At 34.7% G+C, this 27,879-nt stretch overlaps 1 protein-coding gene across 1 annotated transcript in view; it reads left to right on the top strand.

Moving 5' to 3' along the window:
* The window catches only part of LOC133663725 (anion exchange protein 3-like), a 46,573-nt gene that overhangs the window by 14,429 nt on the left and 4,265 nt on the right, over window positions 1-27,879 (top strand). The window contains exons 2-4 of the mRNA XM_062068413.1: window positions 7,009-7,308; window positions 24,869-25,037; window positions 26,730-26,971. Of these exons, the coding sequence (XP_061924397.1) occupies window positions 7,255-7,308; window positions 24,869-25,037; window positions 26,730-26,971 (465 nt within the window). The 5' untranslated portion in view covers window positions 7,009-7,254. The remainder of the gene's footprint in view (window positions 1-7,008; window positions 7,309-24,868; window positions 25,038-26,729; window positions 26,972-27,879) is intronic.

Genomic DNA, 27,879 nt, shown 5'->3' with positions numbered 1-27,879 from the left:
TGTAAAGTGCTTTTTACCAATAAAATGTATTATTATTATTATTAATCAGAGACAGGTGAACATAATGAGCAACCATGGCAACCAAAACAAACTCAGAGGTGCACAAACAGGAACTATAGGAGTCCAAAACTAACGGAAAACACAAAACATGATCCGGACCACGGATCATGACAGTTTGACCGCTCTGGTAAGCATACCTTGGGTAAATGATTCCACACCTGTATGCTACTTTTTAGCGGGAGTTTGTTTGTTGATATGTTCTCAGGAAGAGTTGCATCACTTGCACTTGGCTGGAAACTTAAACAAACTTTGCAGCGCGCAGTCATTCGTTCCACGTCCGTTGCCGCAAAACCAAACCACGGACAACACCATTCTTTTCTTTGGAGCCAACATCTCTCGTCTCACTCTCCTTTTGCGTTAGCCATGTTGTGTGTAAGAGGGAGGGCGAAAGTTAAACATTGATTTTTTTTAATTTAAATGGTCTGGAACCTCAAATTTATTGACAAGATCGATTTATCGCCCAGGCTCGGCTGTAAACACAATATAAAATGTAATCAACATCAGTCTTATTAGATCATTTGCAAATGTGATAAGTCACTGCACAGCCCACTGATGCCTAATGGCCCAAGATTGCGTCTGCAATAACTGCTCTGTAACTGCTTCTCTCGCCGTGTTTGCGTTGTAGCAGTTTATTTGTGCAGCCATTTGGCCATAAATGTCTCATTGGGAGCAAAAGCATAAACTGGATACATTTTGAGACGGATGTAAAGCCTTTTTTTGTGCACGGCAGCTCCAAACAGAGTGGGTCCCCTGGGATGCACAGTAGCTTTTTCTGTCCCTTGTATTCTCATGCGTTATGTCACCATAACAAAATAGTTTGCCCTGTCGAAGTTAGTCTTAGAGAGGAATAAGAATTGTAATTAGAAATGTCCGATAATATCGGCAGTCCGTTATTGTCGGCCGATAAATGCTTTAAAATGTAATATCGGAAATTATCGGTATCGGTTTCAAAAAGTAAAATGTATGACTTTCTAAATGCCGCTGTGTACACGGACGTAGGGAGAAGTACAGAGCGCCAGTAAACCTTAAAGGCAATGCCTTTGCGTGCCGGCCCATTCACATAATACCTAAGGCTTTTCACACACACGAGTGAATGCAAGGCATACTTAGTCAACAGCCATACAGGTCACACTGAGGGCGGGCGTATAAACAACTTTAACACTGTTACAAATATGCGCCACACTGTGAACCCACACCAAACTAAGAATGACAAACACATTTCGGGAGAACATCCACACCGTAACACAACATAAACACAACAGGACTAATACCCAGAACCCTTTGCAGCACTAACTCTTCCGGGACGCTACAATATACACTCCCTACCCCCCACCTCAACCTCTTCATGCTCGCTCAGGGAGAGCATGTCCCAAATTCCAAGCTGCTGTTTTGAGGCATGTTAAAAAAAATAATGCACTTTGTGACTTCAATAATAAATATGGCAGTGCCATGTTGGCATTTTTTTTTCCATAACTTGAGTTGATTTATTTTGGAAAACCTTGTTACATTGTCTAATGCATCCAGCGGGGCATCACAACAAAATTAGGCATAATAATGTGGTAATTCCACGACTGTATGTATCGGTATCGGTTGATATCGGAATCGGTAATTAAGAGTTGGACAATATCGGAATATCGGATATCGGCAAAAAAGCCATTATCGGACATCTCTAATTGTAATTATGGTGGAACATCTCTAATGGAAGGTCCCAGAATGCGTCCTACTCGGAGTACTTTCGGAGTACTTTCAGAATCAGAATCAGAATCAGAAATACTTTAATAATCCCTGAGGGGAAATTAAGATTTTCAGCACAATCCCATTCAAGATCAGACAAACATTACAGGGAGACAGAACAGGATCGCTGACGGGCCCTTACAAAAAAGGTGAGAAACAGGTAAACGCTGGGGTGGAGGTGAGAAAAAAAAAAATCAGTCTAAACCTGGGCCCCTGGATAGGGAGTCCAGATTGAGGCCATTGGGGAAAAAAACCTCAAAGCCATAACACACATAAACATGTGTGTAAGAGGGAAACATCGAAGAACACAAAGGACATTAAAGACATTAAAAGAGCAGAGCTGACGCAACCGGCCACTTCTAAAAACAGCTACAAAAGTAAAACAACAACAACAACAAAAACATATACACTGTGGTGGCCTCTGCGTTGTTCCACGCCATCGTATTCTGGGGTTGAGGGGAGCATGGCCAGAGATAGGAGCAGACCCAACAAAGCAACCAAGAGAGGAGCCGACTCCACCCTCGGCCGCCCACTAACTCTCGGCCAGTGTCCAGTCCGCATGGATCAGCGAGGATGCGTCTAAGGAGACCGAGGTGTCCGATACCTGCTCATTCAGCCAAGACACTGCGAATCAAATTAATCTTAAATACCAGGCAGTTTCTAAATAATGATACTGTTATTTTGTGGATAACGTGAATGCATCAGATCAATAACCCTTTGATTGTACTTTGAACACTCAGAACAGCGTTTACTTATATGACACAATCCAAACAACCTTCCCTAGTCATGGTGCAAAAAAAAGAAGAAGCAACTAACATAAAGGTGAACACACGGTCACACATAACACAACCTGCTCACCCAACATTGTGGATATTATGAAAAACGTCCAAACCCAATAACATTTTTCAAAATTACATCCATTTAAATCCAAGAGAGTTCATGATGGGAAAAATGCAGCACGCCTCACTTATCCATGTTTGGGGGATTTTAGCCACTTGATATCTCTGACTGATTACACCACTTTCAGACGGTCGTCACGGAATACATTAATAAAATAATAAATAAAATAAAATAAAATAAAATAAAATAAAATAAAATAAAATAAAATAAAATAAAATAAAATAAAATAAAATAAAATAATAAAATAATAAATAAATTAAATCAAATTAATCTTAAATACCAGGCAGTTTCTAAATAATGATACTGTTATTTTGTGGATAATATGAATGCATCAGATCAATAACCCTTTGATAGTTTTTTGAACACTCAGAACAGTGTTTACTTATATGACACAATCCAAACAACCTTCCCTAGTCATGGTGCAAAAAAAAAGAAGAAGCAACTAACATAAAGATGAAAACACGGTCACACATAACACAACCTGCTCACCCAACATTGTGGATATTATGAAAAACGTCCAAACCCAATAACATTTTGCAAAATTACATCCATTTAAATCCAAGAGAGTGCATGATGGGAAAAATGCAGCACTCCTCACTTATCCATGTTTTGGGCATTTTGGCTACTTGATATCTCTGACTGATTACAACACTGTAAGACGGTCGTCACGGAATAAATTAATAAAATAAAATAAAATAAAATAAAATAAAATAAAATAAAATAAAATAAAATAAAATAAAATAAAATAAAATAATAAATAAATTAAATCAAATTAATCTGAAATACCAGGCAGTTTCTAAATAATGATACTGTTATTTTGTGGATGACATGAATGCATCAGATCAATAACCCCTTGATAGTACTTTGAACACTCAGAACAGCGTTTACTTATATGACACAATCCAAACAACCTTTCCTAGTCATGGTACAAAAAAAAAAGAAGCAACTAACATAAAGGTGAAAACACGGTCACACATAACACAACCTGCTCACCCAACATTGTGGATATTATGAAAAACGTCCAAACCCAATAACATTTTGCAAAATTACATCCATTTAAATCCAAGAGAGTGCATGATGGGAAAAATGCAGCACTCCTCACTTATCCATGTTTTGGGCATTTTAGCTACTTGATATCTCTGACTGATTACAACACTATAAGACTGTCGTCACAGAATAAATTAATAAAATAATAAATAAAATATAGTAAAATACAATAAAATAAAATAATAAAATAATAAATAAATTAAATCAAATTAATCTTAAATACCAGGCAGTTTCTAAATAATGATACTGTTATTTTGTGGATAACGTGAATGCATCAGATCAATAACCCTTTGTTAGTACCTTGAACGCCCAGAACAGCGTTTGATTATATGACACTATCCAAACAACCTTCCCTAGTCATGGTGCAAAAAAAAAAAAAAAAAAAAAAGCAACTAACATAAAGGTGAAAACACGGTCACACATAACACAACCTGCTCACCCAACATTGTGGATATTATGAAAAACGTCCAAACCCAATAACATTTTGCAAAATTACATCCATTTAAATCCAAGCGAGTGCATGATGGGAAAAATGCAGCACTCCTCACTTATCCATGTTTGGGGCATTTTAGCCACTTGATATCTCTGACTGATTACAACACTTTAAGAAGGTCGTCACGGAAGTAAACAGGGTAGGAGTCAAACTTTCTAATACTCATAATATCCAATTATTTTAATTATACATTGTGGGGGGGGGCGTGGCCTGCAGACATGCAGCAAAGCGGGGTGTGTCAGCATCGGCTTCGAGATTAGTGACAGGTGCGTAGATGACACAGCCGTGAGTGTTTGTCTGATCACCTGTTGCTCTGTTGAAGTCAGCAGTCGGGTAGGAGAGGTGGTGGTTGATGGTGGAGAACGAGCGAGAGACTTTAACATGGCTGAAAAACACAACGTATTGAAAAATAAATCATTGTTCACAAAGATGAACACGGCTGTCATGTCCGTCATTGGCGGTCCAGGGAACCCGGAGGAGCAAGACCTCCACATACTGTACATCTATTATAATAATTATATTTCCATCATGTTAATATAACATGTACATGTATTTTTAAATGTTTTTAGCCCAAGTCAAAAATGTTGCACCCCCCCTCCGCTTTCGAGAGTCGAACCACCGTCACGCAAGATGTTATGCAAGACTTCAGCTCAGTAAGCATGCAAAGGATCACCTTCAGTTTTGTGTGATGCTGCCAGAGAAAAGGTAGCTGTGATGAAAATGTGATAATAGGAAAATGTGATAATGACAATAAGTCCTTCACTCAGAAATGGAACTCAGTAAAATATGGCGAAAGCGACATCAACCGTGATCTGACAGTTAAAAAACAAAAAATAATGCTGATGGTCCACTTTACAAACCAGGGGTGCCCAATACGGGTTCTGCGGGTCCAAATCTGGACCGCTGAGTCATATAGTTTGGGTGGCTTCCCAAATGTTATACATGTGAAGTGAATTATATTTTTTTATATAGCGCTTTTTTTTCTCTAGTGACTCATATATATACTGACAACCCTACGCAGTCATTGATGGTGTTGCGTCACGACCAGTTCTTCCTCCAAGGGAATCTAAGTTACTGGTCGATCCCAAGTTCTTTTGGATGACATATAAGCTGAGTAAGAAGGATCACCAGGACAGAATAGGAATATCATCAAGTTTTACTGAAATTTCAGGAGAACACCCTAGACCAATACATTCATACCGGCTTCCCAAGTTGTTCGAACACTCATACGGAAGAGCCTCCTTCTTACATAGAAAGAAAGCCCCCACCTCTCAGGGAAGGAACACGGCTTTATTGTTCTACTGAAGATAAGATATAAGGGAGTACTCCAAGTCCTACATTCCAAAGCTTCAAGGTAACACACACAGTGTACTTGCGGACATAAGAACAAAAAATAGAAAGAGTACAAATGAAAAAACACTAGCTATTTCAAATATGACTATGAATAAAAATAATTAACTCTTAAATATATATATATATATATATATATATATATATATATATATATATATATATATATATATATATATATATATATATATATATATATATATATATATATATATATATATATATATATATATATATGCATTCTTCACAATGGCTAGCCAGTTTTATTTATTCAAGTCCTTGAAAAATAATAGCGGGGGGTGTATATTGTAGCGTCCCGGAAGAGTTAGTGCTGCAAGGGGTTCTGGGTATTTTTTCTGTTGTGTTTATGTTGTGTTACGGTGCAGATGTTCTCCCGACATGTGTTTGTCATTCTTGTTTGGTGTGGGTTCACAGTGTGGCTCATATTTGTAACAGTGTTAAAGTTGTTTATACGTCCCTCAGTGTGACCTGTATGGCTGTTGACTAAGTATGAATTGCGTTCACTTGTGTGTGTGTGAAAAGCCGTAGATATTATGTGATTGGGCCGGCACGCAAAGGCAGTACGCCCCCAATATTGCTGTCTGGGTGGAAATCGGGAGAAATTCGGGAGAATGGTTGCCCCGGGAGTTTTTTAGGAGGGGCACTGAAATTCAGGAGTCTCCCGGGAAAATCGGGAGGTTTGGCAAGTATGACTGGGAGACGCAACTGCTCTGTACTTCTCCCTACGTCCGTGTACCACTCCGTACAGCAGCGTTTTAAAAAGTCATAAATTTTACTTTTTTAAACTGATACCGATCATTTCCGATATTACATTTTAAAGCATTTATCGGCCGAAAATATCAGGCAGTCCGATATTATCGGACATCTCTACTGGTAATACCACACCACCTTAGCCGTGCTCACCCTTTAGAGCACAGCTGTGACTTACAGGCACTAAACCTGCAGAAAATAGTTCCTAAGTTTCTCAATGTTTCACATTTTGCACTACTTTATTAAGCATTTCTTACATATTATATACTTATTTTTGCACCATCAGCTTATTTTTAGGAGTTAAATGTAATTTTAGAATTTTGTTAACATTGAGTGTTTCCATGGTTGTGTTGACATTTCCTTTCTTTTCTGCCTTGATAGCTGAAGGTTATAATCACTGAAAGGTTACATTTGAAATTAACATATTTTCCCCCTTTGGTAGGTCATAAAAAATATCAATAAATATCGATATCGACCAAAATAAAACACTTTTTAACCATATTGCCCAGCTCTAGTGGTCACAAATACTTTTACAGTAGGTTTTTACTAAGTTATTTTACATTTTACTTTAGCAAGCATTCATCCTGATTTGGAGATTTTCTCTATGAAAGCTAATAAATGCTGGATGTTCTCTTTTTTTCACCAATTTATAGGTTATGCATCCCAAAAGCATACCCGGATCTCCCGCCGTGAAAGAAAAGGGCTGACCTCCGTCATCCCTCTGGTTCCCAGTTCGCCTCTCCACCTGAGCCCACTCGTCTCGGCCACACTTCCATTCTGCTTCGTGGGCCACGCTCGACCCACCACCGCCCCTCCCCCCCTGCATCAGGAGCCGTCTTCATCCGGGCCCCAGAGCCTTGTCAAAGCCAATCACGCCCCCTGGCTGAGGGCCAAACCCAATGGCTACAGGTGGTCATGTCCCTGAGATAGACGTTCTGATCAACCTGCATCAGGTAAGAAGATTTATTTTCATCTTACTTGGGATCATTGGAAAAGATGCAACATACCCTAAGAACCACTGCATATTTTTTACTGATTGTTTTTGAGCGGTGCATGCCTACATACTGTAGGAATATTCACTATGCTATCTTTTTTTATCTGTATTTTATGTTCATTTTATTGCTAGAAGATGTCAGGTTCAAACACTGATGACATCTATTAAACAAGACAAGAAGCAAGGAATTAAACAGAGACAGAATTCAATTTGGCTCAATTGAGAAGAGACATCTGGACTGTACTCTTTGTACAGTCTCACCACGCCCTGACGTAAGGTTGTACGCCTCCTCTTTTATTTGGACTTTCCCTGATTACATGGCAACAGCTGTTTCTAAGGGACGGGGGTCGTAAACAGCCATCGCTTTTGATTAAAACAGTTCAAAGACACAGTTGAAAGAAACGGTGCCTTGAAGGAGGTCAGGTCCTGCTTCCCCTTCGCTTTGTAGATCTCGGGTCAAGACAAAATCTTCCTGTGGATTACAATACATAAAAGAAACCGAACCCCTCCTGTCTCCTCCCATCGTACACGGTGGAGTTTTATAAGCCTTTTGCTTGGTAAGATCAAAGACAGCTTTTGTCTGCTCGCCGAGAAGTTTTGTGATAACTTAGATACAATTATTCTGACAATAAGTATGCCATATTTTATTTTATTACTATTAAATGTTGGCATTTTATACCATGGCTAAGGACTACAGTTAAAAATGAGCTCTACAGCTAACACTGACTCATTTGTTTAATGTTCATTCAGGTGTGCCGTCCGTGTAATAAATAAATAAAACAAAATACAAATCCCAGATTAATATAATATTTGTAATGCTAAGTTTTAATTCAACTAAACAAGTGTCACTATGCAATACATACTACTTCTACATTATATGACTCTAATTTGAAACCTTAAATCGACCACATATCATGTACATAACATCTTGTTATGGTCTGTGTTGGTCGTGACCCAATGGATGCAGAGACGGCAGGCAAAGTGAAATGTATTTTATTAACACAACTGCAACTTATAGTACCAAACCAGACATTTTGTTTTCCACTAAAGGAAAAAAATGAAACATAACACAGTTTACAAACTTTTTTAAAGTTTTCACCTTTTTTATTGTTTATTTTACAGGAAAAGCAATCTGTCCATGTGAAAGTAAACTCCTTACTTTTCTCTTTTAGCAAGCATTCATTGTTAGCTTACCCAAGGGGTTGCGCACTTGAAAAGCTGAACTCAGCACACAGGCTTCCGGTCTCTTTTACTTGCCTTCCTTGCGCCTCGGAACTCAGCCTCTGTGCGTTCACGGCCTCACAGACATATATGTATATATATATATATGTATATATATGTGTATATATATATATATATATATATATATATATATATATATATATATATATATATATATATATATATATATATATATATATATATATATATGTATATTATTTATTTAAAGAAAAAAAAAATAAACAAAACAAAAATGTATGTATATATTATATATTTAAAGAAAAAAAATTAAGAAAAAAAAAAATAAATATATATATATATGTGTATATATATATATATATATATATATATATATATATATATATATATATATATATATATATATATAATTTATTTAAAGAAAAAAAAAATAAACAAAACAAAAATGTATATATATATTATATATTTAAAGAAAAAAAATTAAGAAAAAAAAATTAAGAAAAAAATAAATAAATATATATATATATATGTGTGTATATATATATATATATATATATATATATATATATATATATATATATATATATATATATATATATATATATATATATATATATATATATATATATATATATATATATATATATATATATTTAAAGAAGGAAAAAAAAAAAGAAAAAATATATATATTTTATTTAAAAAAAAGAATAATAATTTAAAAAAAATAAAAAAATAATAATAATAATAATAATAATTTTATATATATATATATATATATATATATATATATATATATATATATATATATATATATATATATATATATATATATATATATATATATATATATATATATATATATATATATATATATATATATATTTTTTTTTGGACAACAATACATTTTTAAAGACATGTTTAGGCCATCTCTATGCAACCACAAGGAACTTTTCTAACCTGTTTTATTATAATTGATATACCAAATAATACATTGCGAGAATCGGTTTGAATCGAGATTTTGGTTAGGTGCCCATAGACTCACACCCTAAAAATATTGCACAAAAGGGGAAAACATCCCCTTTTGTGGGCAGGACCAGAAGACCGGGCTAGCGTATAAAACATCTTGATTGGTAACCAGGAACAGGTGTGTATTGGTTGCCAATCATGAACAGGTGGGAGAGGTGAAACATATGGCGGCAAACTAGGAATTTTAAAATAAGAGACTCAACACTGGATATAACGGTGGAAGCAGGAAAAAAACTGTCTGTATTCAGTTTTCTGACTGTCAAAAGTTGTTAGTCTTCTTTTGTCATTGTTTAAATGCTGACTGTACACTAAAGTGGATGCACGTAAAAACAAAACATCCTAATTGTGAACGCGCCATTATGCAAATTGAGGCTCAAACGTTGAAGATCTTTGACAACAAGATAACATTTTCCCTCCACAGCTACAGAAGCTGAGACTTATGAGTGTTTTACTTGCTAGAAATCGAGCCATCTGTCCCTGTGATGAAGATGAAATGATTCAAATGGGTTGCTCTGTCATGTTAGTGTGTGTGTGTGTGTGTGTGTGTGTCTTTTGAAAAACAAAGAATAATAAAGAGGCCTTATTAAGAACTAGGAATCGAGTAATCCATCCATTAATTTGTACAATTAATGCAGTGTTTTTCAACCATATTGTTTGGTGTGCGGTGGGAGATTATGTAATTTCACCTAATTGGGTTAAAAATATTTTTTTGCAAACTAGTAATTATAATCCGCAAATGTGCCGTTGTTGAGTGTCTGTACTGTCTCGAGCTCGGCATATCAGTAGGTGGCACCGGGTAGCTAATTGCTTTGTAGATGTCGGGAACGACGATGATGGTTTGCAGGTAAAAAGGTATCTAACGCTTAAGCCAAAAATAAACAAAAGGCGAGTGCCGCTAAGAAAAGGCATTAAAGCTTAGGGATGGCTATGCAAAACGAAGCTAAAACTGAACTGGCTGCAAAGTAAACAAAAACAGAATGCTGGACGACAGCAAAGACTTACAGCGTATGAGCAGATGGCGTCCACAAAGTACATGCCATGACAGTCAACACCAAAATAGGAGTGCAAGACAAGAACTAAAACACTACACACAGAAAAACACCAAAAAACTCAAAATAAGTCAGGGCGTGATGTGACAGGTGGTGACAGTACACCTACTTTGAGACAAGAGCTATATTAATACATGCTTCGTTATGGTTTGAATTCATATCCAACAATTGCGAGAACGACTTTTTACCGTCAATATCGGCTGCTGAGTTTCATTTTTTAATGTTTTCTGCTGGTGGTGTGCCTCGGGATTTTTTCAATGACAAAAATGTGCCTTAAATCAGAAAATGTTGAAAAACACTGGATTAATGGAATAATGGAATACAACATACTTTCTAGCCTGAATATAGCCTAAATGAAAAGTGACCTTTATTATTTCTTGTCATAAATACAAATAACTTTGAAATCGCACTTTTAAGAGAGTGTCACTATCTGTTACTTACGCTAAAGAAAAATAAGTTAAAAAGGTAAACAAAATAAATAAAGAAGCTGTGTAGCTGGATGAGCATGAAACAGGCAATAGATAATAAACAAATGACTCAAATCAATCAAAATGACTAATAAAGCATGCTATGTTGAGTGACAATGTGCCATATTTTCCAGACTATAAGCCACACCCACTAAAGTGTAGAAAAAATTATAAACATGTTTCCATATATAAGCCGCAGATAGATATGTTGGAAAATGAGTTATTTACACAGAAATATTTGGAAAACGTTCCAAACGGTGCCTGTGACACGGCAGTAAAACGGCTGATCAAACAAAACAGAAGTCATCATCAAGGACCCATTTGCTGCGGACGCTAGCTCTCCAATCAGCTAAACAGACTCAGTAACTCCACCGTGACATTAGGAAATTTCATGAAAAGTGGGAATTTTTTTAGAAATTGCTAAAAAAATGTGAATGTTGTGAATGAGTGGTGTTGGAATTTGTCAAATTTTTCAAATTTTTTCACATTTTTCAAAGTATTACAAACTTCCTGGAATTTCGGGAAAACCGGGAATTTTTCCAGTTCAAAAGACAACTTAATGTTTTTTGTCCTAAATAAGAGGAATGATTTGACGGGGGAACGGTTGAAAAATGTGGACGGAGTAGTCTCCAGGAAAAAGGGTGAAAATAGGGCTTTGGAAAACCACATATTCAGGAAAGTCCTGGAATTTTTTTGAACTTGGGAAAAAGGAAGTTTGAATTATCTGGTCGGTGGAATGTGTTGAAGGTGGAATGGTTTGAATTGGTTGATAACTGGAAATGGTGGAAGTTTGAAAAATGGCCAATTCAACTGGGAATTGTGGGAATTTTTGGAGTTTGTCTAGGGAAAGCTGAACAGTTTGAAGTTGGAACGGGTTGAATTGGGTGAAAAATGTGCAAGGTAGAGTGCGCCAAAATCTGGAGAATAATAATAATAATAAGTTGAATAATAAATAGATACATTTTGGTGTAGAAAACCATGTGTAAATTATTTGGAGCGTTCACACAATTAATGTAAAACATAAATATAATTAGTGCATTGTTGTCCACTGTGTTGTTACGTGTGTATCTCTCAATAACGCTGGCAATTGTGTGTTTACATTTTGTAATCGTTTAAAGAAACTCATACACAGTACATAATTTTTTTTTTAGTTAAAACTGAACATTTTGGAAACATTTATCCTTTATTACAGTGGTCCCCAACCATGAAATATTTTATAAAAGACTGCATTTTCTCCAACTTAACTTTGGTCTGTCCCACTAGACCAGCGGTGTCAAACTTGTTTTCATTGAGGGCCACACCGCAGTCATGGCTGCCATTAGAGGGCCGTTTGTAACACTAAATAATTAACGAATTTGCCTATGAATTAAAATGTAAAAAAAAAAATTAAGTAAAGAGTAAAAAAAAAATCTGCCGATTTTACCACTGTTTTTTACAGAAAAAAACTGGCAGCTTAGTTGCCAGTAAAATATTGCACTGTAAAATATATGGTGTTTTTAAAAATAATATTATTACTTTTACAACATATTACTCTAAATAGAAATACAGTACCGCTGTTTAATTTTATTTTGGCAACTCAGATGCCAGTTTTTTACCATACTAAAATGTGGTAGCATAAAATCATCAACCGTGGATTTCACAGTAAAAAAAACAACAAAAAACTGACAGCTCAGTCGAGAGAATTTTACAGTAAAAAAAACAAACATTGGTCGTTTTTTTTCCCAACTTACAGTAATATGCTGTAAAACAACTCCCTAAATTTTACAGTAAAATATATTGGTCATTTTTATAGTGTACTATTTGATGATAACTTGCTTCAAAATCATAAATTAAGCAGATATTTAAGTATTTAAGTATTTAAGTTAGATAATATAATATTTATTGCAATATTGGACACTATTTTTTCCCCCTGTCAAACTACAAAAAAACCCCGAATGTGTTTAGTAAGGAAATAAGAAAGTAAATAAATTTTTTTTAAGGTATTTTATTGAAACATATTATTTTCAGGCTTTTGCGGGCCATATAAAATGAGGTGGAGGTCCAGATCTGGCCCGCGGGCCTTGAGTTTGACACCTGTGCACTAGACACACCAATCAGCTTGTTTATAGATGTACAATAAAACTCCTTCTGGGAAGTTGCCATTTCTTATATCTGTTATAACTTTGTGACATGATACAATGCACATTAATGAACATATCAAATAGAAAAGTGACAGATTGTAGCCAAAGGCTGATTTCCATCTGCATCTCCTTGCAAAGAAACACAAATTCAGCGTTATAGTGAGTTGTATTGTTCATGCACTTATTCTTGCTGTATTTATCTGGCACAAGTGGAAAGCCGGTCCTTGAAAGTAATGCCTACATTAAACCGGTCCGTGGTGCAAAAAAGGTTGGGGACCACTGCTTTATTAGACAGATAGAATTGTGGTTTTCTCACACAACATTGCATATGCGAGTCAGCAGTTGTTAAATATTTCAACACGTTCTGGTTATATGAAATATTAATGTTTCAAAAACATGTGGCCTTTAACATGGAGCGTTCATTAATCTCATGTTATGTGCAGATATGAACAGGATAAATATTGGCCCGTTTGTTTTTATCAGCATTTTAAACTGGTCAAAATGGTTCATTTACTGTATTATCTTATTCGGGGCTTTGTGACCAGATCAAATCGAACTGGGTGGTGTTACGTAATGACAAAACCAAGTTGATTCCAGTTCAAGCTAACATTGAGATTCGTGCAACCCAGGATGCAGAGGCGACAGGCGACGTGCAGGTAAAGATGTACTTTCGTGACAAAACCAAAATAGTCCAGCGGGAAAGCTATGCAGCATCAAGGTGCACGGCACGATGATCCGGCCCGGTCCAGAGGAGAGGGTTGGCTTAAGAAACAGCCCGAGGGGACCTGTCAGGTCAGGTGTGTCCTGATTGCCAATCAAGAGCGAGTGAAGGAGCCGGCAATCAGACTAAAGTGGTGACAAATGGAGAAAAACAGGAAGTGGAAACAAAAACAAGAGCGATGGGCAGGAAATAAAACAATATATGAAACTATAAATAACTATTGATTCAGATTTAAATCCTTTGGTTTGTACCTTAAAGTCCTCCTGTGTCATGGTACTTATTTTGTGGTTTGTTAACAATAACTAATTATTTTGTGATATATTTATATAAACACTGTTGTATCGACCATACACTGATACTATACTAGGTATCGTTACTGTCGATATTTGTATCGACCCGCCCAACTTTGTTTACATTCAAGAGCTCTAGCTTAGCAGTTAGCAATGCTTTTTTGTATCCTTCTACAGCACTTATGTCAAACTCAAGGCCCGGGGGCCAAATCTGGCCCGCCACATTATTTTATGTGGCCCGCGAAAGCCTGTAAATAACATGCGTTAATAAAATGCTTAATCTTTTCTTACTAAATATATTGGTTCTTTCCCTTTTGACATTAAAAATCATGTCCTGCATGCAATTGCATATCTTTTAAAATTCAATATGATCAAATTTTGATATTATATTATCATGTATTTCAAAAATATTTTTTTGTTAAAATTAAGATACATACTATACTTCAATATGTGCTTGAGTTATGATTTCAAAAAAAATTACCAATCAAATTGTAGACTGTAAAATTGACAATAGATTTTATGGTTAAATTCCGCCGACTGAGTTTTTTACCGTAAAATCAACTTTGGTACTGTTTTTTTTCTTCCATGTACAGTAAGACACTAAAACATTAAAAAAAAAACATTAAAACTAGACTTTACGGTAAAAAAAACTAAACTGGCAGCTCTGCTGCTTAAATTTTACCGCATAGCATATGCTGTCTGGCTAGCTGTGTACAAAAAAAACATGAAATGTGGGCTAATACTTTACAGATACTGTAATATGATTGTTCATGTGTTGGTGTCGTATCGCAGTGTTGTGCAATACAAACTCAAACACGTTTCGTGTTGACGTAGAAGCTAGCTTATCTCTTGCCGTAGTTAGCTTCTACGGCTAATGCCGAAGCATGCCGAGTTCCTCAGTGTTCGCTCTTACAACAATAATGTCGCTACAGCTTGGTTATTATACACGTTACAGAACATAAATGAAGCATCGTTGACGGTTTATGAATGCATCTTTAAATCGATTTAAAGGTAGAATTGATTGCTCCCGTTATCTGCATTGCTAGCCACCTAGAACGAGCCAATTAAAAAATAAAAATAAAAATAAAGTCTTCTTGTCTCTCCCAGTGATTGTGAACGATAGGCAAAATTCCAAGAACAACACACAAGTTAGACATGACAGAAGACCAGATAATACAACGATGAATGACGTCCATAGGGAAAAGAAAACAATAATTGCGATAATTTCGGACAAAGTACTTTGAATAAGAAAAAATTAGGTGCCAAGACTTAGATAAGACTCTCTCGTAGAGACCTTTTACACTGTGTCTGCCTTCAAATGCCTTGGCCTGGAGTAGGTTGCTCACGTCATTAAATGCATCCTGTCCCTCCATCCCACTGGTAATTAAGAGGTAATGGAGCCTTAAGTAGCGACATCTGAGAAGAAAGATCAGCAGCCAGGGCACTCACCATGCCAGCACCAATCACAAGCTTAGCATCCTCTGCCTCCAATTGACTTATCAGAGGCACCCCAAAAAGATATATATATAAGTGTAATACAGTTAGTATGATCCATATTTTTAAGCAAAGTGTAGATGTATCGGGCCTACATGACAAGCAAAACAATATCAATACAGTAGTTTAAGCCACTGGATGAGACCAAACAATAAGAGCATGCTCTGCAGTATCGAGGCCACTTGCGCTTGCCGCGCTTTAAAGCGGCGAACAAAGCGCCGTCATTTTTGTCAATTTTTCCACGAATATCCCGATCTCCGAAGTAATGTTATGCTCTGATACGCTCGGATACGCTCTGATACGCTCTGATACGAATTAGTTGCCGCTTTGTTACCGTTCCTCACGATTTGATCCCGCTTTGATACGCTTTAAATCACGCTTTGATACGTTTTATTACGCTTTATTATGCTTCGATGCGATCCTGACGCTTTAAATCAGGCTCTGACACGATTATCAAGCTCTGTTGTGCATTGTTACAACAAAAATAAGAAAAAAATGTGAAAAACTCAGTATACGGTTTTCCACCGATTTTTTATATTCATTTATTTTTTCAATTTCTCTTTTTTTTCCGTTATATTATGTTTATTATTTATTATTTATTATGTTTTATATCTTCATTTCTTTTATTTCTTTGTCATCTTAATAAATATCTATCTTTCATTTCTTATGCTAGTTGACAACAATAAAAGGCATTTCTTTTATTTTTTATATTCATTTATTTTTTCAATTTCTCTTTTTTTTCCCGTTATATTATGTTTTATATTTCATTTCTTTTATTTCTTTGTCATCTTAATAAATATATATCTTTCATTTCTTATGCTAGTTGACAACAATAAAAGGCATTTCTTTTATTTTTTATATTCATTTATTTTTTCTATTTCTCTTTTTTTTCCGTTATATTATGTTTTATATCTTCATTTCTTTTATTTCTTTGTCATCTTAATACATATCTATCTTTCATTTCTTACGCTAGTTGACAACAATAAAAGGCATTTCTTTTATTTTTTATATTCATTTATTTTTTCAATTTCTCTTTTTTTTCTCGTTATATTATGTTTTATATCTTCATTTCTTTTATTTCTTTGTCATCTTAATAAATATCTATCTTTCATTTCTTATGCTAGTTGACAACAATAAAAGGCATTTCTTTTATTTTTTATATTCATTTATTTTTTCAATTTCTCTTTTTTTCCCGTTATATTATGTCTTATATCTTCATTTCTTTTATTTCTTTGTCATCTTAATAAATATCTATCTTTCATTTCTTATGCTAGTTGACAACAATAAAAGGCATTTCTTTTATTTTTTATATTCATTTATTTTTTCAATTTCTCTTTTTTTTCTCGTTATATTATGTTTTATATCTTCATTTCTTTTATTTATTTGTCATCTTAATAAATATCTATCTTTCATTTCTTATGCTAGTTGACAATAATAAAAGCCATTTCTTTTTCAACGTAACATATTCTCTTTATTATTAACATTTTCATACAGAAAAATGATAGACAGTAATGTCTAACTGCAACATCAAACAGCAGAAGTACAGAAACAATGATCATCGTATAAAAAAGGCAATGATGCAAAAGAGAATGGATTTGTAATCCTGTGTTGGTTTTACATAAAGTTCCAATGTCACTAGTCAATATCACACTCACTTCCTATTGCGCTTTGAACCAAGATCTGTTAAGCTTTCCTACGCTTTGAGTCAAGCTTTGCTGAGCTTTGTCACGCTTTGATACTCTCTCGGCGCTTTATTCCATTCTTGACAGAGCGCAGAATTTTTTTAAACCGTTTAAAATTTTTTGGCGAACTACAAGCTTTCCCACGATCCATTAGGACCCTCACGCTTTAATCAGGCTTTGTTACGCTTTAACGCCGCTTTGCATGCCGCTTTAAAGCGCCGTCAAAGCGCCGTCGGTGTGAACCTAGCATTAGCCTTAGGCAGCATTGCTATATTGAATTAAATGAGTTTAAAAGATAAAAGTGACTATGGGAGTGGTGTTCCATGTCTATCGGCCTCTCATTCATAATGTAAATAAACATATTTAGAAAGTCGCAAATAGGAATGGGTAACGTTTACATTTCAATCGATACTGCCGTATTTTCCGATGAGCGGGTCTAGTCAGGTTTTTTTTTCATACAAAAGGCGCACCGGATTATAGGGCGCATTAAAGGAGTCATATTGTTATTTTATTTTTTTAAATGGAAAACACTTCCTTGTGGTCTACATCAGTGTTTTTCAACCTTTCTTGAGCCAAGGCACATTTTTTGCGTTGAATAAATGCGGAGGCACACCACCAGCAGAAATCGTTAAAAAACGAAACTCAGTTGACAGTAAAAAGTCGTTGTCGCAATTGTTGGATGTGACTTTAAAGCATAACCAAGCATGCATCAATATAGCTCTTGTCTCAAAGTAGGTGTACTTTCACCACCTGTCACATCACGCCCTGACTTATTTGGAGTTTTTTTTGCTGTTTTCCTGTGTGTAGTGTTTTAGTTCTTGTCTTGCGCTCCTATTCTGGTGGCTTTTTCTCTTTTTTTGGTATTTTCCTGTAGCAGTTTCATGTCTGCTTTTAAGCGATATTTCCCGCATGTACTTTGTTTTAGCAATCAAGAATATTTCAGTTGTTTTGATCCTTCTTTGTGTGGACATTGTTGACATTGTGGACGCCGTCTTTTGCTCCACAGTAAGTCTTTGCTGTCGTCCAGCATTCTATTTTTGTTTATTTTGTAGCCAGTTCAGTTTTAGTTTTGTTCTGCATAGCCTTCCCTAAGCTTCAATGCCTTTTCTTAGGGGGCACTCACCTTTTGTTTATTTTTGGTTTAAGCATTAAATACCTTTTTTACCTTCACCCTGCCTCCCGCTGTTTCCGACATCTACGAAGCAATTAGCTACCGGCTGCCACCTACTGATATGGAAGAGTATTACACGGTTACTCTGCCGAGCTCTAGACAGCACCGACACTCAACAACAACACATCATTTGCAGACTATAATTTTTGGTTTGCAAAAAATATTTTGAAATTAGGTGAAATTAGATAATCTCCCACGGCACACCAGACTGTATCTAACGGCACACTAGCGTGCCACGGCACAGTGGTTGAAAAACACTAGTCTACATAACATGTAATGGTGGTTCTTTGGTCAAAATGTTGCATAGATGATGTTTTACAGATCATCTTCAAGCTGCTTTCTGACAGTCGCTTCAGGATGCGCCGTTTTGTGGGCGATCTTATTTACGTGGCTCACCTTTTCGGCAGCGTTTTCTCCCCGTCATCTTTGTTGTAGCGGTGTAGCGTGCAAGGACGGGAGTGGAAGAAGTGTCAAAAAAGATGGAGCTAACTGTTTTAATGACATTCAGACTTTACTTCAATCAATAACGGAGCAGCATCTCCTCATCCGGAAACAAAAACCGTCCGACCAGAACTCTCTAAGCCATACCCACTAAAGTGTAGAAAGAAAGAACAAATGTTTCCATATATAAGCCGCACTGGACTGTAAACCGCAGATAGATTTGTTGGAAAATGAGAACTCTCTAATAACTAAAGTTCCTTGGGTGAATAATGTAAACTCACTACACCGGTATGTTTTAGCGCTTTCATGGCGAGTTTACTGACAGATATAAGTAAGAACTTTACACTACTTTATATTAGAAATGGCAACAGTGGAGGATGAATGTCCCATAACAAGAAGATAGAGAAAAAGAAGAAGCTTATCGGCTATGGCGTCGCCACGGACTACAAAGGCGGATTCGCGCACATTTTCAGGACTTATGCAGATCCCAAATACAGATCAGCAGGTACCAGAAGGTATGAAAAGTTGCTTTTTGCATAATATTGCGAAACAAAACGCCAGATAATATGTCTTACCTTATACACACACCATAATAATACTCATATGTAGAAGCACAGTACAATGTGTGAAGTGAAGTGAATTATATTTATATAGCGCTTTTCTTTAGTGACTCAAAGCGCTTTACATAGTGAAACCGAATAACTTAGTTACATTTAAACCAGTGTGGGTGGCAATGGGAGCAGGTGGGTAAAGCGTCTTGCCCAAGGACACAACGGCAGTGACTAGGATGGCAGAAGCTGGGATCGAACCTGGAACCCTCAAGTTGCTGGCACGGCCACCCTACCAACCGAGCTATATCAATATACAAGCCATCATGCGGTGCGACTTCATAGCTTACCAAAGTCATACTAAAACATTTACATAGATTTTTGAGCACCGTGTGTAATGTTCTATATTTTCAATGGAACATATAAAATGTCTGCGATGAGGTGGCGACTTGTCCAGGGTGTACCCCGCCTTCCGCCCGATTGTAGCTGAGATAGGCTCCAGCGACCCCCCGCGACCCCAAAAGGGACAAGCGGTAGAAAATGGATGGATGGGCATATAAAATGTTGGTGTTGTTTACTTGAGTTATTTTGCAGTCTACACATATGTCTTATGTGTGACTGCCATCTACTGGTCACACTTATCATTTCACCATGTACCAAATAAAATAGCTTTGAGGTCGGTAAGTACAACCAAAATGATTCCGTACATTAGGCGCACCGGGTTATAAGGCGCACTGTCGGGTTTTGAGAAAATGAAAGGATTTTAAGTGCGCCTTATAGTCCGAAAATCGGTGCCTAAATCTGTACTTAAAAAATGGACAACTTGCAAATTCTTGCAAAAAAACAAACCTTGTTATTATACGATTTTGTGGCATAATACTTTAAATGTGTTAAAGGGGAACTGCACTTTTTGGGGGGAATTGTTACCATCATTCACAATCCCTAAAAAAGACAAGAACACATATACTTTTATTTTGAATGCATTCTAACTGGTAAAGAAACGGAGGTAATGGTATTTGCTGTGTTCTGCTTATGAGACACTCTAAAAAACCTCCATAAAATTAATTAATTAATTCAAATCAATCATCCAAAACCCAAAACTAAGGTGGTTGTCATGGCCATGATGAGGTGTGGAGGGGTAAGTGGGGATTTTGTAACGGGGCCCCAAGTAAACGGGGTCCCCTGGGCTTTGAAAAGCCTGAATATTTTTTTTCTGCCATTTAAATAGGTAATTTAAAACAAAAAAGACATAAATGTTCATCTAAAATGATATCATAACGTCATCATTCTTGGCTCACCTTTAAACACAGCACCAGCATTTTGTAAAAAAAAAAAAAAGGATGAGGTGATAAAAGAAAGGTAAAAATGTGATACATCTATTTGGGGTAGCAAAGGAAAGTTATGCACTTGTTTCACTTTTGCATCGCATTGCACATAACTGTGGTGCGTTCAAAGACCCTTGGTTAAAGTTAAAGACTTAACTCCCAGGAGAGGCACTAATAATATTATAATCATAACAATAATAATGTTAGGGATGTCACAGTGTATGAATATCTTATCATGGTTCTTGTGAGCAAAATGATCACGGTTATAATTATTATTACAGCATTTTTAAATGAGTTTTACATTTTCAAAAAGCACTTATACTGAAATCTTTGAACTAAGTTTCATTAAAAAAATAACACAAACCAAACCCTGTGATGAGGTGGCGACTTGTCCAGGGTGTACCCCGTCTTCCGCCCGAATGCAGTTGAGATAGGCTCCAGCACCCCCCCGCAACCCCAAAAGGGACAAGCGGTAGAAAATGAATGGATGGAAACAAAACATTATTGTAGATAAATAGACTGTTTCATCGACCTTAAGTAGAAATTTAATGTGCATATTTAAGCAACTTAAGCATTAAAAACAAAGTAATATGGTTGGAATAAATAACATAAATAACTTAAATAAATGTGAAAATTGGGGACGATAGCAATTTATGGACATAAAGGATAAAAAAATAAAAACAAATTGTGGAAGATGGCACCTGGTGGCCATAAGAGGTAACTGCACTTTCTGGCCATATAGATAAAAATAGTGTTCATGTATGAGATCTAGTCCTACATATAGTTGAATGTGCATATGAAAGCAACTTAAGCATTAAAAACTAAGTAATATGGTTGGAATAAATAACATAAATAACTTAAATAAATGTGAAAATTGTGCACGATAGCAATTTATGGCTTAAAAGATAAAAAATACAAAACAAATGATGGAAGATGGCACCTGGTGGCCATAAAAGGTAACTGCACTTTTTGGCCATATAGATAAAAATAGTGTTCATGTATGAGATCTAGTCTTACACATAGTTGAATGTGCATATTAAAGCAACTTAAGCATTAAAGACATAGTAATATGGTTGGAATAAACGACATTAATAACTTAAATAAATGTGAAAATTGTACAAGATAGCAATTTATGGAAATAAAAGATTAAAAAAAATAAAAAAAATGTGGAAAATGGCACCTGGTGGCCATAAAAGGTAACTGCACTTTCTGGCCATATAGATAAAAATAGTGTTCATGTATGAGATCTAGTCTTACACATAGTTGAATGTGCATATTAAAGCAACTTAAGCATTAAAAACAAAGTACTATGGTTGGAATAAACGACATTAATAACTTAAATACATGTGAAAATTGTACAAGATAGCAATTTATGGACATAAAAGATTTCAAAAAAAAAAAGTGTAAGATGGCACCTGGTGGCCATAAAAGGTAACTGCACTTTCTGGCCATATACCTGTAGATAAAAATAGTGTTCATGTATGAGATCTAGTCTTACACATAGTTGAATGTGCATATTAAAGCAACTTAAGCATTAAAGACATAGTAATATGGTTGGAATAAATGACATTAATAACTTAAATACATGTGAAAATTGTACAAGATAGCAATTTATGGACATAAAAGATTTAAAAAAAAAAATTGTGGAAGATGGCACCTGATGGCCATAAAAGGTAACTGCACTTTCTGGCCATATAGATAAAAATAGTGTTCATGTATGAGATCTAGTCTTACACATAGTTGAATGTGCATATTAAAGCAACTTAAGCATTAAAAACAAAGTACTATGGTTGGAATAAATAACATAAATAACTTAAATAAATGTGAAAATCGTGCACAATAGCAATTTATGGACATAAAAGATAAAAAATAAAAAATACAATTGTGGAAGATGGCACCTGCTGGCCAGAAGAGGTAACTGCATTTTCTGGGCATATAGATAAAAAGAGTGTTCATGTACGAGATCTAGTCTTATACATAGGGCTGCCAATTATGGCAAAAATAATAGCTTAGATTATTTTTATCAATATTGAAATCATGATTATTGATTATGTTAGGTAAAGCAGAGTTGGGGTGTGAACGTGACACCATCATGTAATTTGTAATGTCTTTTAAAAAGGCTATGGATAAACGTTCTCTATATATCTATAGACAAATATGTGTTTATTTTTGCTAATTAATAATATTAATTGTTAATTGGTGTCATGTTTTTCTCATTACATGATGCATTTATCTCTATTTTTACATTTTGATAGAGGTAGTTTTTTAACATTTCATATGTACAAATCCATTAAGAGTTTGAGCAGAAATATGTGGCATATGAATGAACTATACACAATAAAACATGAATAAAATGCTATGTCACTTGAATGGTTTTTAAAGTAATAAAAACACACAAATAATGAAAAAAAAAAACAATTTGGTGTTTACTTTTTGATATCAATATAAAACACACAGCATTTTCTTTGGTACATGGTGTAATGATAAGTGTGACCAGGAGATGGCAGTCAGAAATAAGAGATACGTGTAAACTGCGATATGACACCAGTAAACAACACCAAAACGTTAAATGTTCCATTGAAAATAAAGAACATTACACACGGCACAAAAAAAATGTGTCAAAATGTTTTAATACGAAAAAAAACCTGACTGGGCCTTATAATAACATAATCCGTTGCGCTCTATGGTCCGGAAAATACGGTAGTTATGTTCCACCATGTTTTTTTTAAGACAAACGACGCTAGTGCACATGCGCCAGCGTGTGACTCCGTTTCCAGGAAGTAAGCAGTGTTGCCTAAAATGCATTAATAAATGACGGTTTTTCCTTAATTAAAAATGTAAACGCTATTACTAAATGGCCAGTTACATCATATTCCCCACTAGTGGTAATCTGATATTCGTCAGATAATTACTACTTTGTAAAGGACAACTTGACAGTTTTGTAATCATATTTTTGTGAAAAATTATTAATTATATGAATATTTAAATTTATATTATGGCCATTTTATATTGAATTTGTTGGATAATAAATAAAATAAATACACCTATTTAGGGGTTTTTCATCTAGATATTTTCTGAGTCAGTGTTTCTTTAACGGCATTAATTTAATATTTAATTTAACATTATAATATTAATTATTTAATTATTATATAATTGTATAATATTAATAATAATATTTAATTTAATTTAATATTTAATTTAACGTCATTAATTTAATATTCAAACACAGTGTTACTGTTCAAACTGTGTGTAATGGCCAAACATCCTAAATATAAACATCTGCCTTGTTTTTAATGCATATTTAGACCTACTACGCTACTGTATTTTAATGTTGGTCATTATTATGATGGTACTTGGAGATCCAAGTTTTTTTCTGAAGTGTAAGGGGCGGCCACCTTGGGTTTAGGTTAGGGGGCCCTTTAGGGGTCTCGCGTATGGGCGCCCAGAATTTATTGCTACACCCTTGCTGATATATATATATATATATATATATATATATATATATATATATATATATATATATATATATATATATATATATATATATATATATATATATATATATATATATATGTATATAAATATATATATGTATATGTATATGTATATATATATATATATATATATATATATATATATATATATATATATATATATATATATATATATATATATATATATATATATATATGTATGTATATGAACGCAACTGTACAATATTGATATACTGACTTAAATCCACAGAAAAATATATATTTTGTGATATATTTATATAAACACTGGTGCATCGACCATACACTGATACTATACTAGGTATGCCAAATACTGTATCCTATTTGAAAATAATTAAATCAGCAATTTTTTACTGCATGTTCATTTAATTTCCTCACATTTGTCAAGGATCCCTTTCGGTTTTTGATGCACCGCCACTGCTTGGTGTTTGGTGACTCCACACTAGGTCGTGCTGTTGTACTTTTTATCCCAGGCAAGGGAGGCTGACGATCATGAGGAAGAATCACTGGATAAACAGAAAGAAGAGGAGGAGGACTGGGAGAAAGCACTTTCTGTGGAGTGCTTTGCCGACATCATCAGTGACTCTGCCTCCGCCAGTGCTGACAAGATGGGACGGAATTACACCGAAAAAGATTTTGAGTGTAAGCAAGGAAATTAGGTAGAGATTACTGTATATACTGTACATGCACACAGCTGTTGTTAATCTAGTAACACTTTTTATTGGTAACTTTTATTTAAACTATGTTTTTTCTCTTTTTGTGGGAGGCCATTAATTAATAAAAAAAATGAATACATAAGATATAAAATATATATATATATAAAAAAAAAAAAAAAAAAAATATATATATATATATATATATATATATATATATATATATATATATATATATATATGTATATAATATATATATATTTATATACATATGTATATGTATGTTCGTGTTCCATTATATATGTAATTCATATATACATTTATATATATATATATACTGCACACACACACATATGTATGTATACATATATACATACATATATAATATACATACATGTATACATACATATATGTAAATATATATATGCATATATATATACATATATATATATATATGTATATATACTATATGTATATATACTGTATATATATATATATATATATATATATATATATATATATATATATATATATATATATATATATATATATATATATATATATATATACACACTACCGTTCAAAAGTTTGGGGTCACCCAAACAATTTTGTGGAATAGCCTTCATTTCTAAGAGCAAGAATAGACTGTCGAGTTTCAGATGAAAGTTCTCTTTTCCTGGCCATTTTGAGCGTTTAATTGACCCCACAAATGTGATGCTCCAGAAACTCAATCTGCTCAAAGGAAGGTCAGTTTTGTAGCTTCTGTAACGAACTAAACTGTTTTCAGATGTGTGAACATGATTGCACAAGGGTTTTCTAATCATCAATTAGCCTTCTGAGCCAATGAGCAAACACATTGTACCATTAAAACACTGGAGTGATAGTTGCTGGAAATGGGCCTCTATACACCTATGTAGATATTGCACCAAAAACCAGACATTTGCAGCTAGAATAGTCATTTACCACATTAGCAATGTATAGAGTGTATTTCTTTAAAGTTAAGACTAGTTTAAAGTTATCTTCTTTGAAAAGTACAGTGCTTTTCCTTCAAAAATAAGTAAATTTCAATGTGACCCCAAACTTTTGAACGGTAGATATACACACACAGTACAAGCCAAAAGTTTGGACACACCTTTTCATTCAATGGGTTTTCTTGATTTTCGTAGACTATTTACATTGTAGATTGTCACTGAAGGCATGTGGAGTTATGTACTTAACAAAAAAAGGTGATATAACTGAAAAAATGTTTTCAGTTTCTTCAAAATAGCCATCCTTTGCTCTGATTACTGTTTTGCACACTCTTGGCATTCTCTCGATGAGCTTCAAGAGGTAGTCACCTGAAAGGGTTTTCACTTCACAGGTGTCATAGTTTTGATGACTTCAGTGACAATCTACAATGTAAATAGTCATGAAAATAAAGAAAACACATTGAAATGAGAAGGTTTGTCCAAACTTTTGGCCTGTACTGTATATATGTATCTATATATATATATATATATATATATATATATATATATATATATATATATATATATATATATATATATATATATATATATATATATATATATATATACATAGTAAACATACATACATACATATATATATATAAATATATAGCAATGCGTCTTAACCCTTATTTGTCGTGACTATATCTTCTTCCCATGTCATTTTAAAACAGATCACAGACACACGATTCACCACATACATCACCCCTTATCCACCCACTTGCCCGTACCCCAGCGCTTACGCAAGCGGGTGCACAGCATGGACCGCCGGCGCCGAAAGAAGCGGAAGAAAAAAAAGACCTCCCTACCACCCTCTGAAGTTACACCCACCATCCATGAGGTAGACGAGGAGGAGGTCGAGCCTGAAGTTGACCCACAGAAGGTGGCCACAGACTTACCCAGCATTGAAGCACAGGTAATATAGGCTTGAAACCCACAAGAATGATACTGCTGCTCTTACTATGAACCAATGTCGATCGTAAACTGGACTGGAACTGAACTATTCTTCATATAACATTATAACATTATAAAATAACATTGCTGAATTCTCTCCTTATCGTCCATCATCAAATTGCAGAGATGACAGTGACTGTGGCCGTTTACACGTATCCCCCAAACGTGGTAAATTTGACGCAAAAACTGCGGCTAGAACAGTTTGAGGTTTCATAAATCACATTACAGCTGATGAATACGGTATTTTACGGACGATAGAGCACTCCACTACATAAGCCGCACCCACTAAGTTTTACAATAAAAAAATATTTTCCATATATTTGCTGCACCGAACTATAAGCCGCTGATACGTTGTGAAATGTGTTATTTACACAGAACGATTTTGTAAATATTTATTTAAATACCTTAATTGTTTCCAAACGATGCCTGTAACAAGGCAGTAAAACGGCTGATCAAACAAAACAGAATTCCTCGTCATGGACCCAATAGCTGCGAAAGCTAGCTCTCCAATCCGCTAAACAGTACCAAAAACTCCACGGTGACGTTTTAGTGAATTTATGAAACTGAACCAATAAATAAAATGATAGCATTTTAACATAATAATACTAAAACAGACACTCGTAAATGTGTCAGCATATTTGGTAATGTTAATGACATGAATTGATTAACGTGGACCCTGACTTAAACAAGTTGAAAAACCTATTCGGGTGTTACCATTTAGTGGTCAATTGTACGGAATATGTACTGTACTGTGCAATCTACTAATAAAAGTTTAAATCAATCAATCAATCAATCAATCAATCAATCAATCAATCAATCAATCGCTAGCTTCATTATATTACGATAGCACGTAAAAATATGCATGAAAAC

Source organism: Entelurus aequoreus, linkage group LG13, assembly GCF_033978785.1.
Source record: "Entelurus aequoreus isolate RoL-2023_Sb linkage group LG13, RoL_Eaeq_v1.1, whole genome shotgun sequence".
NCBI classification, from domain to species: domain Eukaryota; kingdom Metazoa; phylum Chordata; class Actinopteri; order Syngnathiformes; family Syngnathidae; genus Entelurus; species Entelurus aequoreus.
The sequence above is the reverse complement of the archived record's forward strand: the minus strand, read 5'-3'. Positions and strand labels throughout refer to the sequence as shown.